General features: G+C 42.0%; 1 protein-coding gene across 3 annotated transcripts in view; it reads left to right on the forward strand.

Annotated features, from left to right (window-relative positions):
• The first annotated feature begins 1,485 nt into the window (after positions 1 to 1,485).
• EZH1 (enhancer of zeste 1 polycomb repressive complex 2 subunit) overlaps positions 1,486 to 17,877 on the forward strand; it is a 30,533-nt gene continuing 14,141 nt past the window's right edge. The window contains exons 1-8 of one of the 3 annotated variants that reach the window (XM_047845566.1): positions 1,486 to 1,536; positions 10,306 to 10,397; positions 11,004 to 11,124; positions 11,468 to 11,596; positions 13,597 to 13,716; positions 15,340 to 15,460; positions 16,483 to 16,659; positions 17,599 to 17,701. In XM_047845566.1, coding sequence (XP_047701522.1) covers positions 10,393 to 10,397; positions 11,004 to 11,124; positions 11,468 to 11,596; positions 13,597 to 13,716; positions 15,340 to 15,460; positions 16,483 to 16,659; positions 17,599 to 17,701 — 776 coding nt within the window. In that variant the 5' untranslated portion in view covers positions 1,486 to 1,536; positions 10,306 to 10,392. Of the gene's footprint in view, positions 1,537 to 2,680; positions 2,703 to 10,305; positions 10,398 to 11,003; positions 11,125 to 11,467; positions 11,597 to 13,596; positions 13,717 to 15,339; positions 15,461 to 16,482; positions 16,660 to 17,598; positions 17,702 to 17,877 lie in introns of those variants that run through there. The other 2 variants (XM_047845567.1, XM_047845565.1) reach the window with 2 other exon arrangements.

Here is a 17,877-nt window from a genome sequence, read left to right on the forward strand (position 1 = left end):
TCATCTGTGTAAGGCAAGTCTTTTAAGTTCTTTATGCCAGAACAGTCTCGTGTGTAAAACTGAACTCCTCCCTATTTCACAGAGTTATGAAGATTTTCTGGAAAAAAAATGCACATTATAGGCTTTTGTAATTATGCACTTTGAGAAAATTTCAAGGTAATGTTATTCTGTATTTTAAGGTTTCATTTTTTAACTTTATATTTTGAAACAACCTCAGATTTACAAAAGAGTTGCAAATGGTAGACAGCTCCCATATGCCCATCAGCCAACTTCCTCAAATGTTGAGGAAGTACAATTGCCAAAACCAGGAACTGAGATGATAAAATAATTTTAACTAGTCTACAGACCTTATTCTAACTTCATCAATTATCCCACCAGTGTCCCTCTTCCCCACCAGGATTCAATCCAGGATCACACATTACATTTAATTGTCCTGTCTCCTCAATCTCCTCCAATACAATATGGGACAGTTCCTCACTCTTTGTCTTTCACGACCATCCCATTTTTAAAAGATACTGCCCAGTTGGGGCACCTGGGTAGCTCAGTCGGCTAAGCCTTCAACTTCAGCTCAGGTCATAATATCACCTTTCCTGAGTTCCAGCCCTGCATAGGGCTTTCTGTTGTCAGCACTGAGCCACTTTGGATCCTTTGTCTCCCTCCCTTTCTCTGCCCTTCCCCCATTCGCTCTTTCTCAAAAATAAATAAACATTAAAAACAAAGTTAAAGACAGAAATGTGCTTATATATATACATAAAAAGATACTGACCAGTTATCTTGTAGACTGCCCCTTATTTTGGATTTGTCTGATGCTTCCTCGTGATTAAATTCAGCTTATGCGTTTCTTCTTCAAGAATACTACAGAAGGGATTTTGTGTCTCTCTCATTGCCTCATATTGAGGGGTACCTCATCACTAGTGATGCGAACTTTGATCACTGGCTTAACGTGATATCCGCCAGCTTTCTGTCCTGTAAAGTTACTATTCTTTTCCTTTGTAACTAACAGGTATCCTGCAATTGCAGAAGATACTTTGACACAAGGCTATTCATTTGAATCTAAGTGACGGGGAAAACTTTTCATGGAAATAAAGCAAGAAGGATAATTTAGAGCTCATAGACGGGTGTCGGGAGGTATTGGTAGGTGTGAGGGATCAGTATGAAGGGGTTTGGGGTTGGTTGCAAATGCTGAAGCGAAATGTGGTTCGTCGCCAGCGTGTGAGGATGGTACAACAGCTGGATAAGGTCTCCAACAAGATATTAGTGGCTCTGGGAGGCTCCCCGAGAACCCTCCCTGTCCCCTGACAGCACCGTCTTGGAAAACGTCGTGCTCTGGCGGCATCACTTCGAACTCTTGAGGTCGGGGTATTGGCGCCAAACGACAGACGTGCGAAGAAGGAAGCCCAGGTGGCCCCACCGGCGGGGCGCTGGCGGCGCAGTGCGCAGGCGCCGAAAGGGGGCGCGGGGCGGGGCCGCAGCGCGGGGGCGGGGCCGCGGCGCGCAGGCGTCCTAGCGGCGGGTCCCTGCGGCTCGGGATGGAGGGTGAGTGAGTAAACAAGCCCGGGCCGGGCGGTGGGGCCCGGCCTCGGCACCTCGCCACGCGGGGCCTAAGGGAAGGAGAGGCGAAGGGATCAGAGAATTGGGTGGAAGCGGAGGGGCAACTACCTGCCTGGCCGGGGGTAGCGGGGCGCCCCCTTCCCGTCCGAGGGCTGGACGAAAGGGGGCGATGGGACGAGCGAGCCCCCGGCTAGGACCGCGTCTGCGGCGGGGAGGGCGGTGTGTCCGGGAGGAGGAGCGGCGGGGGCGGGCCCGGGGTTGGGGACTCCCGTTGGAGGGCGGGGTGGGCCGGGTGGGCGGGAGCCCCAGAGCCGGGAGGACGCGCGGGTGGGCGGTGGCACCTGCGGGGGCCCTTAGCGAGGTGGACTCCCCAGGACTTGGGGCTGTGCACGGGGAGGGCTAGACACGCGGGGGGGCTCAGCTTGTGATGACTTTGGGGGATGTTGAGGAAAGGGTGGCAGTAAAAACAGGGCTGGGACCGGGGTGAAGCGAGTGAGGCTCTTAGGCGCAAAATGAAAGGGGCTCTCACTTTCGGGGTCCAACGGGTGCAGAGTGCCTCCTTACGTTTTTGCGCGCTGGGCGCCTCGCACGCTTCGCCCCGCTCCCGGGCCCGAGCTGGAGGCTGCTTGTCTCTAAATTTGGTCTCGCGCCAAATTTGGTCTCCTGCCCACCCCAGAACTCTCCTGAGGCTCGGAGGACAGAATGGGAAGCGCTTCGAAGCAAAGTCAAGGTGTTGTATTTGGGGCAAGGCTGTTAGGAAATGCAGGACAAACTTATTTCGGTAAAAAGTGACTGCTGAGAAATTGTTCCGGGGGCGGGGAGAGGAAGGGCTGTGAAAGGAGGTTAGTGCCCCCGGCGGAACACGGAGAGTGGGCTTTGATGGGTGACATGTGACATGTAGGAGTGTAAATGGGGTAGCTGGGTGGTGAGCCTAACGATAGAGGGGGGTGCGGATGAGGGGAAAGAGCCGAGGTAGACGAGCAACTGGGTGTGTGTGAGGACGTCGGCGAAAGTGTGGTCTCTTCCTCCACGGTTACTGCAGTGAGGTCTTTGAAGAGAACTCCCACCCCCACTGGTGCTTTTAAGTTTAGGAAACCGGCACTGAAGGAAGTTTCCAGCCTGAGAAGGTGCTAACTCTATCAGAGGTTTCTGTAAGAGCTTGTCTATTTTAAACCTTGGAATCCCTAGGGCTGGGATGGTGTGGCAGGGATAAAAGAGATTACTTTCTTACATAGCAGAAGGTGAATGTCAGAAGATAAGTACTTTTTCCCCCCTCTTTAGCACACTTATAATTGAGAAAAGGACCCTCTGGAGAAAATGTAATTTTTAAAAATTTTTTTAACGTTCATTTATTTTTGAGAGAGGGACACACACACACACACACACACACACACACACACACACACACAGAATCTGAAGCAGGCTCCAGGCTCTGAACTGTGAGCACTGAGCCCATCGTGAGGCTCAAACCCACGAACCACGAGATCATAACCTGAGCTGAAGTCAGAGCTTAACCGACTGAGCCACCCAGGCACCCCTGTAAAAATGTAATAATACTATTATGATGAGTGTGTGTCTCACAGCTAGTGTGGGGCACAAGTGTGTGGGCACAGCTAGTGTGTGAGCATCCCAGGCAAGGATGTTTGTTTTATTCACTGATGTACCCTAAGCACCTAAAACAGTGCAGGCACACTGTAGGTGCTCAGTACGTATTTTGTGGAATAAATAATTAAATTAATAATTAAATAAATAAATTTGTGGGCAGATCTCTGGAACCTGGAGTCCAGTGGTTTGGATCCTACTTCTGCTACTAACTGGCAGAGTACTTGTAAACCAGTCAGGGGGCTTGAGGCTAAGGCGTAGCTTTAAAATTCCCTGAGGTGGAAATGACCTCTTCTATGGTGTTATTTTAATTCTCTTTGAAACAGCAATAGAATAAGGAGGATTTTAAAAAAATGAAATTTTACTCCCAAGAAGACTTTGGTGAGAAAGGAAAAAGTGAGAAAATGTAGTCGGACTTGTTTCTCTTCTGCTTAACTTGCCTTTGAATTAGCATGCCTTTTAAAAATGATTTAAAATAATCCATTTTGTCTATTTAATTCTTGAGATCAGAAATTTAGTGTCCTTTGTCCTGTGCGTAATAGTTCCGGCCCTTGCTTTGTGCCTTGTATGAGACATGGAACAATTCATTTCACTTCATTAAGTATATCTTAAGTTTCTACTTATTGACTAGCAACTTTCCAAAAAATGTGTGAGGCAGCAACACTAAAAACACATTACATTTTCTATATAGGGTAAACTAAAGAGAAAAGAAGGAAAAACATGTGGAGAAAGGTGAAGAGAAGGATTAGGATTGAGGGGGAAGGTTTAAAAAGGAAAAACTGGGGGCGCCTGGGTGGCGCAGTTGGTTAAGTGTCCGACTTCAGCCGGGTCACGATCTTGCGGTCCGTGAGTTCGAGCCCCGCGTCGGGCTCTGGGCTGATGGCTCAGAGCCTGGAGCCTGTTTCCGATTCTGTGTCTCCCTCTCTCTCTGCCCCTCCCCCGTTCATGCTCTGTCTCTCTCTGTCCCAAAAATAAATAAAAACGTTGAAAAAAAAATTTAAAAAGGAAAAACTGCTCTCAGGGAATACCTCCATTCCAGAAAGTCCCTAGCTTTCTTTTCTTTTTTTTTTTTTTAATTAATTAATTTTTTAAATTTGTCCAAACTGAGTATCGGGCTCCTTCCTACCTCTTTACTCCATCAGCCTGTCAGTTGGGACCTTAGTGGTCCAAACCTTAAAGTCAGGAGCTACTGCATGGGTAGTTGGGGTTTAGTGCCTCTGGTGTGTTATGTCCTCTGACACATTTGCCCTAATACTTTGATTAGAAATGGAGTAACTGACAAGTCTTTTGATTGAATGATAGTGGTAATCACTAAAGATTAGGCTTTGTGCTAGCATAGTACAGAATCAGCCAAGGTAGGCTCTAGCCTGTTAGGAAATTGCTTTAACCCTTCTAAGTCAGCATTATGTATTCTAGGAGCCAGCATTTTCCTATGGGTCTCGTAAAAACGAATCCTGCTTTGATTTGTATCCCCATTGTTTCTAGTGTAAACAACTTGATTCCCTTAAGCAGTGCTAGAAAATATTAATGCTATAATTTTATTTTAAATAAGAATTCAGGGTCACAGCTTCCTGTTTTAAGTAAGGTTCTTTCTACCTATATAGTGCCCAGAAGCTCAAACTGATAACAAATGTAAATACCTTGGACAAGTGGGAGGGTATAAAGATGGCCTTTATTTTTTTTTTTTAATTTATTATTTTTTTTTAAAGTTCATTTATTTTTGAGACAGAGAGAGACAGAGCATGAATGGGGGAGGGTCAGAGAGAGAGGGAGACACAGAATCTGAAACAGGTTCCAGGCTCTGTGAGCGGTCAGCACAGAGCTCGACGCGGGGCTCGAACTCACAGAGTGTGAGATCGTGACCTGAGCCGAAGTCGGCCGCTCAACCGACTGAGCCACCCAGGCGCCCCTAAAGATGGCCTTTAAAATCCTAATTGAAGGATCTATCAGGTTGTGTACTTAGCCACAGAGTTGATTTTAATGGAGTGTTGATGAAATTGGTGATCACGGGATGATTCAGTTGTGTGTAATTAGAGCTCTTCTCGGAGGTAGGTTCACCCCTATTGTTTGTGCTTCAATTCCACCCTGAACTAAAAAGGAAAGAATGAGATGGAAAATTAAAAAAATCTATAGTGCCACCTGCCTCTGAAGCCTTACTTAGCCTGCCGTTTAATAAAATTGTTTGTCGTAAAAGAAAGTAGTAAAGACATTGAACTTGCTCCAAGGAGACGCTGTTTCTGCAAAGAGACCCTTTATGTGGATGAAAGAACTTCATAGTTTGGAACTTTTATGTTCTGATCTCAATCTCTCTAAATTTAAGAACATTTCAATGAAGTTTTCCCATTTCCAGCTAGTGACAGACTGCATTCTAGTTTTAGCCTTTGAAGGAAATTGAGATCCAATTTTATGGGGAAAGATTTCCAAGTTTTTATAGTTTTCTTTTTTTGTGGAGATTTGATATGTAAATAAGGTAGTTTTTATTTCCAATTATCAATCTTTTAAAAAAATAAACTTAATTTTTAGGACAGTTTTAAATTTACAGAAAAAATATATACAGTACAAGGAGTTTCCATCAATTCCATATCCAGTTTCCCTTATTAACATCATATTAGCATATGTGTAACATTTTTTTTACAGTTAATGAATCAGCATTGATCATCTCACCGTAGTTATTCATTGAGAAGTCACTCAAAGTTTTTTTTAAAAGGTAGGATTGCCTGCTGATTTTTAATAGTAGAAGTCTAGAAAATTACTGGATTGATATATCATCAAGACTTAGTTTTTTCTTTAATCAGCTTTACTGAGGTAGAAATTTACATATGGTAAATTCACATTTTATGTATACAGTTCAGGGAGTTTTCATAAAAGTGCATTGTCATATAACCAACACCACAGCCATGGTATGAAATATTTTCATCATCCCAAAAAAGTTCTTTTATGCTTCTTTCCATTTATTTTATTTTTATTTTTTAAAGATGTTTTATTTTTAAGTAATCTGTACACCCAGTGTAGGTCTTGAGATTACAACCCCTGAGATCCAGGGGCACGTGCTCTACCAATTGAGCCAGCCAGGCGCCCCATGCTTTTTCCATTTAATCCCTTTCTCCAACCTCAGCACCTGGCAACCGCTGATCTGCTTTCTGTCACTGTAGATTTGCCATTCGTAGAATCATTCTAGTAGAACGATTCATATAGTACATGGGTTTTTGTGCCTGGTTTCTTTCACTTAGCGTAATGCTTTTGAGATATATTGTGCACGTAGGAATGAGGAACTCCTCCTCTTTTATTGCTGAGTAGTATTCCATCCTATGGACAAACTGTCATTTGTATCCATTTGGCACTCCATAGATATTTGTGTTGTTTCTGCCTATTGGCTATTATGAATAAAGGTGCTGTCAACATTTGTGTAGAGGTCTTTGTGCAGACATATGTTTCCATTGCTCTTGGATAAATGATAAAAACTGTATGCTAGGTTGTGTGGTAAGTGTATGTTTAACTTTAATAACAACCCCCCAAAACTAGCAAACTGTTTTCCTAAGTGGCTCTACATTTTGCACTCCCAACCAGCAGCATGTAAGGATTCCAGCTGCTCCACATCCTCACCAATTGGTATTACCAGTTTTTTGATTTTAGACATCCTAACAGGTGTGTAGTAATCCATCATTTTGATTTTAAGATTTTAATTTGCACTTCCCTAATGACTAATATTGATACTAAGTATCTTTTCGTGTGCTTGTTTGCCATTCCAGTATCTTTTTTGGAAGTATCTGTTCAAATTTTTTGCCCACTTTTTATTGGGTAATCTTGTTGACTTGTAGAGGAGTTATTTATATATATAAAGACTTACTCTTAAATTTCTAGATCAAAACAGCATTTATTTATTTATTTATTTATTTAAATTTTTTTTTAAAATTTTTTTTTTCAACGTTTATTTATTTTTGGGACAGAGAGAGACAGAGCATGAACGGGGAGGGGCAGAGAGAGAGGGAGACACAGAATCGGAAACAGGCTCCAGGCTCTGAGCCATCAGCCCAGAGCCCGACGCGGGGCTCGAACTCTCGGACCGCGAGATCGTGACCTGGCTGAAGTCGGACGCTTAACCGACTGCGCCACCCAGGCGCCCCTTAAATGTTATTTTTGAGAGAGAGACAGAGTGCAAGCGGGGGAGTAACAGAGAGAGAGGGAGACACAGAATCTGTGAAGCAGGCTCCAGCCTCAGAGCTGTCAGCACAGAGCCCAATGCGACGCACGAACTCAGGAGCTGTGAGATCATGACCTGAGCTGAAGCTGGACGCCCAACCGACTGAGCCACCCAGGCGCCCCAGCATATGTTTATTTTCAGTGTATAAGTGAATATAATGAAAAGCTCTTAAGGACTGGCCTCGCACTTAACTGGAATATACATATACATGGCTGTTTTGTATGTGTCAGGAACTAAAGAATCAATCTAGTAGAAATATAAATTAGTTTTTATGTGCCACCCCCTTTGCCCAAGTTACATGAACCCATTTATCCAAATACGTTCTAGTGAATGTTGAGGTTTTGTTTGTTTCCTTTTTAAATTAAGAAAAATAAAATCTTTGAAGTGGTACTTGTTGGTCAGCATTCTGCCGCTATGAAAACCCATCTTATGGCTGTGTTTCAGGTGTTTATTTAAATTATACCTATCTGTTCCAAACAGTATGTCTCGTCTTCCTTCTGCACTCTGTGAGGGCCGACCAACTGCCAAATAAACTTTTAGAGACTTTGGAGACCCATTCAAAAGCCGAGAAAAATAAATATTAGCTCATGGTCACATGAGACTCAAATATCACATTAATTGTAAAAGGAGGAATTGTGGCTTATTTTACACTGTGATTGGTTAAAAGTCAATGGCATTTTCATGTATATGTGTGTACTCCTCTGGCCATATAAAACACTTGAGTAAAATTAGAAATAGTGCCATTAATTATTGGACTGTGTGTCCTGTCATCTCTTTTGACAGACTGTAGATCCCATTTCAATTATAAATCATTTCTCTTTTATTTTAAATTTTTTAATGTTTATTTATTTTTGAGAGAGATAGAGTGTGAGTGGGGAGGGGTAGAGAGAGAGGGAGACACAGAATCCGAAGCAGGCTCCAGGCTAAGCTGTCAGCACAGAGCCTGATGTGGGGCTTGAACTCATGACTGCGAGATCATGACCTGAGCCCAAGTTGCACGTCCAACCGACTGAGCCACCCAAGCACCCCACAATTATAATTTCTTTAACAAAAAATTGGTATTTTTCTGTGGGCATCTCTAAAATCTACACACACACACCCCCTAGCAGCTGTGGATTTTATTCTTTTTCCATTATTTGATCCCCAGGTTTTTGTTGTTTTTTTTAACATTTTATTTTTATGTATTTTGAGGGAGGGAGAGAGAGTCTGTGCTGTCAGCACAAGAGCCTGATGTGGGGCTTGAAACCACAAACCATGAGATCATGACCTGAGCCGAAGTCAAGAGTCGGATGCTTAACCAAGGTGCCCCTTGATCCCCAGTTGTAAATGGACTGAGCAACCTGCCATAAGCTTACTATTTCAAAGAGGGAAATGAGCTCCCCCAGAAAATGTCAGAAAGGCTGCAGTTCAAAACCATTTTTTAGGAGGTTATGAAGTCTCACTGAATTACGGGTCCCTCCTTTGGCCCCACTCCATGAGGAATGAGAAGTATTTAAAAGATGTTGGAGGCTGGGGCGCCTGGGTGGCGCAGTCGGTTAAGCGTCCGACTTCAGCCAGGTCACGATCTCGCGGTCCGCGAGCTCGAGCCCCGCGAGTTCGAGCCCCGCGTCAGACTCTGGGCTGATGGCTCAGAGCCTGGAGCCTGTTTCCGATTCTGTGTCTCCCTCTCTCTCTGCCCCTCCCCCGTTCATGCTCTGTCTCTCTCTGTCCCAAAAATAAATAAACGTTGAAAAAAATTAAAAAAAAAAAAAGATGTTGGAGGAAGAGAGACAGTGCAATTTGTGGGGAAAGAAATTCAAGTCTGTGTAACTTTTTTCTTTTTTGTAACTCAACACCTCAGCAGCCTGGGATTCAGAGTCTTAGATTATGCTGTTGTTTCATTCCCTTCCCCCAGAGAGATAATAGTTAACTCACAGGGAATTCTGTTTTTAAGAGTTTGAATCACTTGATTGAGTTAATAGTAAACACAGTGAGTCTGCCTGCTTCTTTGCTATTCCTTCTGTCCTCTAAATTTACTAAATTTAACATCATGTTTCACCAATCCATTTGATTCTTCAAATGAAACAATCAGGTACAGTCTCTTAAAGTTCACGTGCCTGAGATGTTATAAGCATGTCTGACTGTGATAGATGTGAGACAGTGGGTTATATTTTGCTGTTTTCTTGTCAGTGCTGTCATTTCTTATGGGGAAAAACAGGTAATTGAAAAATGCATCTTTAGAAGAAATAAATATGTTCTTTGGGCATCTGGGTGTCTCAGTCGGTTAAGCATCTGACTTCAGCTCAGGTCATGATCTCTTCGTTCACACATTTGGAGCCTGTTTCAGACTCTGTGTCTTCCTCTTTCTCTGCCCCTCCCCTGCTTGTGCTCACTTTCTGTCTCAAAAGTGAATAAACATTAATTTTTTTTTAAAAAAAGAAATATGTTCTTAAACCCCCAAAGAATTTTTTTTTCATAAAATTAAAAAAAAGAAGGCCTGAAACTTTAGTTTTCGTTTCAAATATTGGCTCTTCATAGCCCCTTATGTTTTCATTAACTTAAAATGCTAGGTGAAATGAATAGAACTAGTTCTCTAGGAAACCTCAGTAGTTAGAATAGAGCAAAAGCATAACCTTATAGATGTTACTGAATTTTTACATGTACTTAATATTTGTTCTTTCCCTAAAACAATTGATGGGGCTGCCGGCTGAGCCTAGAAATTGGTTCAGAAAAAGCGGAAGCAGGGAACTCGATTGTGTAATTGTGAGAATAAATTTGTACACATGCCTGGAAGACTACAATTTGATAAAATAAAGAGTCATCCAGTATGATCGGGGCCTGACTTCCATGCAGAAATAGTGGTAGCAGAGACCTCGAAGTCTTTGTAGTTCTGGGTGAGCATCCTACTTAAGGTATCAGGGTCTAAATATGCTCCGTTGACTTAAAATCACTGTCTGTTCTCTTTTGAAAAGCTGAGCATTCGTTTTGCCTTAGTGTCTTGCCATCCCTCTGAAGAACAGAAGGCACGTTATAAAACCAGACAGTTCCCCTTGCATTCTATGAGGTAGGTAGAGTGTGTTACAGTAAGTACTTTCTTAGAACTTTGAACCTTAATTCAACCCCCCCCCCCCCACCGTCCAATAAAAAAGTGATTTGCAGTGTTCTATTTCTGTGTGCCTTGCTGTTGGGTTGGAGATGATATTATGCTGTTGTCATATCCTACCTTTATTGTTAGGCATGTGGTGGGTTGAGACAATTTGGCAGGTACAGTTTTGTAGTGTGGGTGGATCTTTCCCTGAAGCTCTTTGGTATTAACTTGATTCTTGCAGAACATTTCTCTTAGACAAGGTATTGAGTGGGCTTCCAAATGTCCAAGGAATCCACATCCTCAAATACCTATGAGAGAACTTCTGAGTACTGAATTAAAAATGAGGTGCCACAGGAGAACGGAGGCTGCAGAACAGGAAGTGCTGATGTGAAACCTTTTTTTTTTTTTTTTAATTGAAACCTTTTGTTGAGCTCACAGATTTGGGTTCTTTAAACTGTGTTTTTATGAATACATGCCGTGGGAAGGGAAGCATGACTGACCACATTGATTTGAGTTTGAGGAATTCTTCATTTCCAGGTAGTAAAATGCTGTTTCTCATCTCTGACTCTTCTTGGATTACAGCAAAATGGATATCTCAAACCCCCCAACTTCCAAATGTATCACTTACTGGAAAAGAAAAGTTAAATCTGAATACATGCGACTCCGACAACTGAAGCGGCTTCAGGCAAATATGGGCGCGAAGGTAAAAACTAACTCCCGTGTGATGAGTTATCTATTTTAATATATTGATCTAATGTAGAAGGGTGGGCTTTAAAAAAATTTTTTTTTAATGTTTATTTATTTTTTGAGAGAGAGACAGAGAGACAGAGGTGAGTGGGGGAGGGGCAGAGAAAGAGACACACGGAACTCAAAGCAGGCTACAGGCTCGACACTGTCAGTGCAGAGTCTAACACAGGGCTTGGACTCACAAACTGTGAGACCACGACCTAAGCCGAAGTCCAATGCTTAACTGACTGAGCCACCCAGGTGCCCTAGGCTGGGCTCTTCTCTTAAAATTCTAAGCATTGTTCCCTTGGCTTTTCCAGGCTCTATATGTAGCAAATTTTGCAAAGGTTCAAGAAAAAACCCAGATCCTCAATGAAGAATGGAAGAAGCTTCGTGTCCAACCTGTGCAGTTGATGAAGCCTGTGAGTGGGCATCCTTTTCTCAAAAAGGTACTTCCAGGTGTCTAAGCTCAGCCTTCCTTGTTTCCTTGGACTTAAGTTGTTTGTTTGTTGTTGTTTTTCTGTATTTATGACTTATTAGAAAATAAGGATAATGGATATAGTTATTGTAGTCAATTTTGAATAACTGGGGTAGTAAATCTGTAGCTTAAAGAATAGCCTATTCACCTATTATTCTCCTCAGTTAGTGGGTATAATCATGAGGGTTTTAAGATTTTATTTTTAAGTAATCTCTCCACCCTACATGGGCCTTGAACTCACAACCCCGGAGATCAAGAATTGTACACTTTTCCAAGTGAGCCAGCCAGGCCCCCCTGAATGTTTTTTGTTTTTCAATATTTATCTTTGAGAGAGTGCAAGCAGGGGAGGGGTAGAGAGAGGGGGACAGAGGATCCGAAGTGAGCTCTGCACTGACACGCTGACAGCAGAGGACCCGATGTGGGGCTGGCTCGAACTCACGAACTGTGTGAGATCATGAACTGAGCCACCCAAGTGCCCCTTTTGATTTTTTTTTTTAACAGAAAAATGAAACAGTGTCTACTTTACTAGGCTCTGTGTATGAGCTTCAAAACAACCCTGTCTATGCCTTGTTTGGCACCTCAGTGCTTTGATATTGGAAAGAGAGGACCCCGCATAATGAGCAGGAATATATTGATCAAAGGAATGTTCCTTGTTATAAATGTAAAAGTCATTCTAGTCTTAAAGAGATAATATTTTTTAAAATAAATTTATCTCTCTTTTTAAGTTTATTTATTTTGAGAGAGAAGAAGAGAAATAATGTACGTGCGTGCATGAGCAGGGGAGACACAGAGGACAGAGAGAGGGAGAGAGAGAGAGACCCAAACAGCCTCTACTGTCAGCAAGGAGTCCACCTCAGGGCTTGAACTCACAAACCATGAGATCATGACCTGAGCTGAAATCAAGAGTCAGATACTTAACCGACTGAGCCACCCAGGTGCCCCTAAGAGATAATATATATTTTTTTAATGTTTTTATTTATTTTTGAGACAGAGAGAGACAAAGCATGAGCGGGGAAGGGGCAGAGAGAGAGGGAGACACAGAATCCGAAGGAGGCTCCAGGCTCTGAGCTGTCAGCACAGAGCCTGACATGGGGCTCGAACTCACAGACTGTGAGATCATGACCTGAGCTGAAGTCGGACACTTAACCAACTGAGCCACCCAGGCACCCCGAGATAATATTTTTGAGATGTAAAAAGTGGATAGTATATTGAGCAATTTTCTTCTCCAAAGCAGAATATGACTCTAATTTCTGTACTGCTTTGCTTTCCCCCTACTGTCTCCATCACCTCTGCAGCTAAGTTGAGGCCAACTGTCTTAAAGTGTAGGTACTCAGGAAAACTTCCTCATTTCCTAGGACTTTCAGAGGCCTTTTGCTGTTGTGGACAGTCCAAGGAGAGCAGCAATTTTACATTGAAATAAACACCAGTTGGGTGTGAGAGGCACCATGCTGGCGTCTGTAGATGATACAAAGGTGAATAAGAGACAGTTTCCACAGCTTTACAATCCAGTGGTTCCTTTTTTAGGAGCTGATTGTTGCAAAATCCTCAACCTATTAATTTGTAAGAATTAGAAGACTACTGGGACCATTTTAGAAGGAAACTACAGTTCTCTTTTTAATTTTTTTAAATTAAAAAAAAATTTTTAAGTTTATTTATTTTGAGAGAGAGAGAGAGAGAGAGAGAGAGAGAGAGTATAAGTGGGGGAGGAGCAGAGAGAGAGGGAGAGAGAGAATCCCAAGCAGCCTCCACATTGTCAGCACAGAGTCAGACAAGGGGTTCAGTCCCACAAACTATTGAGGTCATGACCTGAGCCCATGAGAGAAACCCAAGCAGGCTCCACACTGTTGGCACAGAGCCCAATGCTCGATCCCAGTTGGACACTTAACTGACTGAGCCACCTAGGTGCCCCGCTCCAGTTCTCTCGGGTCATGTGCTTGCCTTTCCCTCCCCATGTCTTTGCTTATATTTCAGTGTACCATAGAGAGCATTTTCCCAGGATTTGCAAGCCAACATATGTTAATGAGGTCTCTGAACACAGTTGCCTTGGTTCCCATCATGTATTCCTGGTCCCCTCTCCAGCAGAACTTTATGGTATGTATTAAAAGCACTGTGGTGATTGTATAAACTGTATGATTATCCTGTGTTGGTGTGCTGGCACTCCTCTTAGGGTAAAGATTGTCAGATTGTACTTAACAAAGCTTGGGCATGCAGGACAGACTGTTTTTGTAATTTATTTACTCTCTATACGCACACACACACACACACACACACACACACACACACACGTACATATAGCACACGTTATTCTAACTCATTAGGTTTTGTGCTCTCTGAAGTGTCCTTCTGAGTTGATGCTAGTTTTTTTTGTTTTTTTGTTTTTGTTTTTTTTTAAGATTTATTTATTTTGAGAGAGAGAGAGAGACAGAGACAGAGCATGTGAGCCAGGGAGGGGCAAAGAGAGAGGAGAGAGAATCCCAAGCAGCCTCCACATTGTCAGCAGAGTCAGACAAGGGGCTCAGTCCCACAAACCATTGAGGTCATGACCTGAGCCGAGATCAAGATTGGACACTTAATCAACTGAGCCACCCAGGCACTCCAATGCTTATTCTTTTTTGAATGAATGAGACTGGGCAAGACTCCAATTTTCCCTTACTACTTTGGCCCAGTTTTGTAACATGTGAAGTTAAATGCAGTCTAAATCAGACACTTGAGGCTTAAGCAGGTTGACATCTCCCTGCTGATGGAGCGATCCTTTCTGAACCCCCTAAAGGCAAGATGCTGTGAAAGCAACTGAAATAATAGAGGGGCACATGGATTCAAGAGCCTTACATCTGGGCCTTTATGCTGACTCCTGCTCGGGTTAGTTTTGGTTCTGATAATCAGTCCTGTCTAAATACTGGCATTGCTTATCATCTGCCTGGTGACAGCAGGAATAGGATATAGGTTTACAGAAGGGAATCCTCTCTTAGAATAAAACTTCACAGTAATTTTACTTACTACTTGGGGAATTAAGAATGGCTGTGCTTTCTGCTGAACAACAACAATAACAAAAATCCATTATTATTTTCTTTAGCCAGGAAATATTCATAGCTCATACTGCAGTTGACTTTAGGTTCCCATCGAATGTGATCGACCTGAGTTGTAATCATAATTTTTTATTATGATTATGGGAGTTTAGTCCTAGTATGTATAAGAGACTACCCATAAACTCTGTGGTTGCTCAGGTTCTGTTCTGAATATTCTGGTTATATTGCAGATTATACTCTTGGAAGCCTTCCTTTTCATTTATGTATCTCTACTTATGATAAGAATTAGAATTGAAGACTTTTTAGACTATTGTTTAAGTGATATTTGTACCTATTTTACAATGATGTTTTGTAGATAATAGATGGAATCACTGTGAAAAATAAATGTGCTGGCAAATTCTAAATGTTGTTGGAAATATCATTGTCAGTACTAGGCTAAACATTTGGTAGTTAATATCCTTAAGTAGTTAAACTGACTTTTTTCCCTAAGAGCAGCATTGCCCCCTTCCGTTTCAAGTTTTGTTGGCAACACAGAATGGCCAGTCTTTAAAAATGCAGGAAACTCTGTAACCAAAGGTGTTTTTAGGAAATTCAAGCATCGAAAAAGGCCCAGCAAAGATTCTATTAAACAGGAAAGAGGAGCTGCCTAGCGAATTCATGGAATGAATCACATCTGGTTTGATTTCAGGTAGAAGATGAGACAGTTTTGTGCAATATTCCCTACATGGGAGATGAGGTGAAAGAAGAAGATGAGACATTCATTGAGGAGCTCATCAATAACTATGATGGGAAAGTCCACGGTGAAGAAGGTAGTGGTACTTACTGGGCTCTTTGGGAGAAAACTTTATTAAAATGGTGCCCCTTCTTTGGTACATCATCATCTCGCTTTTATTTGCTACCTCACGGTGTACACACTGAAGAATATTTCGATTGCTGGGACTAAACATTTTATATTAAAAATGTCCCCAGTTAAATTGTAAAAGTTGTTGCGACATAAAAGGATTTTATATATGTAGTAATCAGTGGCTGAGGAGATAGTGTAGTGCACAAAGAAGTATGATCTTAGGAGTTTTCCATAAATCCATCCAAAGCCATTTTGTTCTTCATTTCTCTTTCTCTGAGAATGGCAATGAGCATAATCTCTCTGTCCTACTTTGATCCAGATATATCCTAGATCTCCCAGAAATTGTAACATTCTGACTTTCCTAAAAGCGAGTCATTTGGATTTAGTTGTAGTTCTAGAAAAGGCTGCCAGTGTGTAAGTGGGAAGATGGGGAGAGACTCCCTATGGCTTTACAGACCAATAGCCTCACCAGCTCTTTGGACAGTTGTGGGTACTGTTGAAAATGCATTATTTATCTACTGCGCCCCCTAGTGTTCAAAGACTTTATCCTAAGTTGTTAGTGTAACCCCACAGAGTATGATTTTAAGAAGATAATGCTGTCTTTTGACTCAAAGACGTCACTGGCAACCCATCAGCAGCAAAACCAAGTAAATTTTCATGGTATCATTCTTTTCCTGTCCCACTTGTATTGCTTGTACACCTTTGTGAGATTTTGGACCATAAATACAGGTTGATCTGTGACTGAGGAAGTGAACTATCCCAGTTAGAGTGAAGCCTATATAACTGGATTTGCCACTCTAGCCAGCTTGATTGTTGCAGCTGTAAGAGCCAATCAAAGTATTGTAATTTCCTGACTGTTCATATAAAAATGTACCTACGTTATATAACGTAAGTTGTACTTCAGGAGTGAATACGAGAAAACCTTCCTAGGAGGACTAAGGGAACATGAAATGACCACAGCTCAGCCATCTAATCTTTATGTTTTAGAGATGATCCCTGGATCTGTTCTGATTAGTGATGCTGTTTTCCTGGAGTTGGTAGATGCTCTGAATCAATACTCAGATGAAGAGGAGGAAGGGCACAATGACACCTCAGATGGGAAGCAAGATGACAGCAAAGAAGATCTGCCAGTGACAAGAAAGAGAAAACGACACGCTCTTGAAGGTAAATATTCCATTCTGAAAGTGACAGGGAGAGGGAAAAAGGGAGAAACAGAAAGGTTTGTTGATTATTAAAGGCTGCTGGTGCTTCTCACTTGGTTCACTCTGAAGGAAACAGAGTAGTGTGTTTGGGAGACATGGAAAATTATAAAGAAGAAAATATAATTATCCTATAATTTTACTACCTAGGAATAACCGGCATTAATGTTTTCTTCTAGACCTAAAAAATGTGTGTGTGTGTGTGTGTGTGTATGTGTGCGTGTGTGTATCCACACACACACACACACACACACACACAGAATATACACATACACATACCTAAAACGAATATGATGTTGTATGTCAACTGTGTCTCAAGTTTTTAAAAGTACATATATAATAAAAAAAAGTACACATACAAAACAACGTGTTTTATATGCATTATGTGAAATGGGATCATGCCACAGATACACACACATACACAATTTTACATCCCTTTTTATTTGATCTTCTCTCGTAAGCATTTTTCCATGTTGTTAATATTTAATTAACTTAATGTTTAGTTATGTGCCATGGTCCTTACTTATACTATACGTCCAGAGACATAGTGTCTCTGTCTTGTTACAACAAAGCTGTAACATCAGTCTTGTTCTTCAGCCTCATCATTATGATGGCATTCTTCAATATCCACATCTCTCCATGAAAACTCCTGTTTTCCCCTCTAGATTCTCTCTTGGAACGTGGATTTTGTCATTAATGTATAGATGACGCTGATTTCCTTATTACTGGTAACCTATTAGATAAACCCAGGTAGCATTGACTTTCTTTATGTGTTCCTAAACAGTCAGCGGTTGGGTTAGCAAAGCAGCTGTAATCAAAATGCTGTGACAGAGGGAAAATGACCAAACAGCTTTGTTTGCATCCTTGATGATAGCTCAGGAGCTCTTTGTCATTTCCCACTCAGGCAACAAAAAGAGTTCCAAGAAACAGTTCCCAAACGACATGATCTTCAGTGCAATTGCCTCGATGTTCCCTGAGAACGGTGTCCCGGATGACATGAAGGAGAGGTAGGGAAGGCCGTTCCACTCAGGCCATGTAGAGCGCTCAAGCAAACTTTCATTCAAGCCTAAATTTGGTTAATAAAAAACCTTGTTTCTGGTAAGTGTGCTATGATTTGCTCACACTTCTGATTGTTTCCTACTTCATTTGCTTACCTCTAAATACCCGTTCCCATATTAAAGGG

The sequence above is a fragment of the Prionailurus viverrinus genome, unplaced genomic scaffold, assembly GCF_022837055.1.
Source record: "Prionailurus viverrinus isolate Anna unplaced genomic scaffold, UM_Priviv_1.0 scaffold_35, whole genome shotgun sequence".
Taxonomy (NCBI): Eukaryota; Metazoa; Chordata; class Mammalia; order Carnivora; family Felidae; genus Prionailurus; species Prionailurus viverrinus.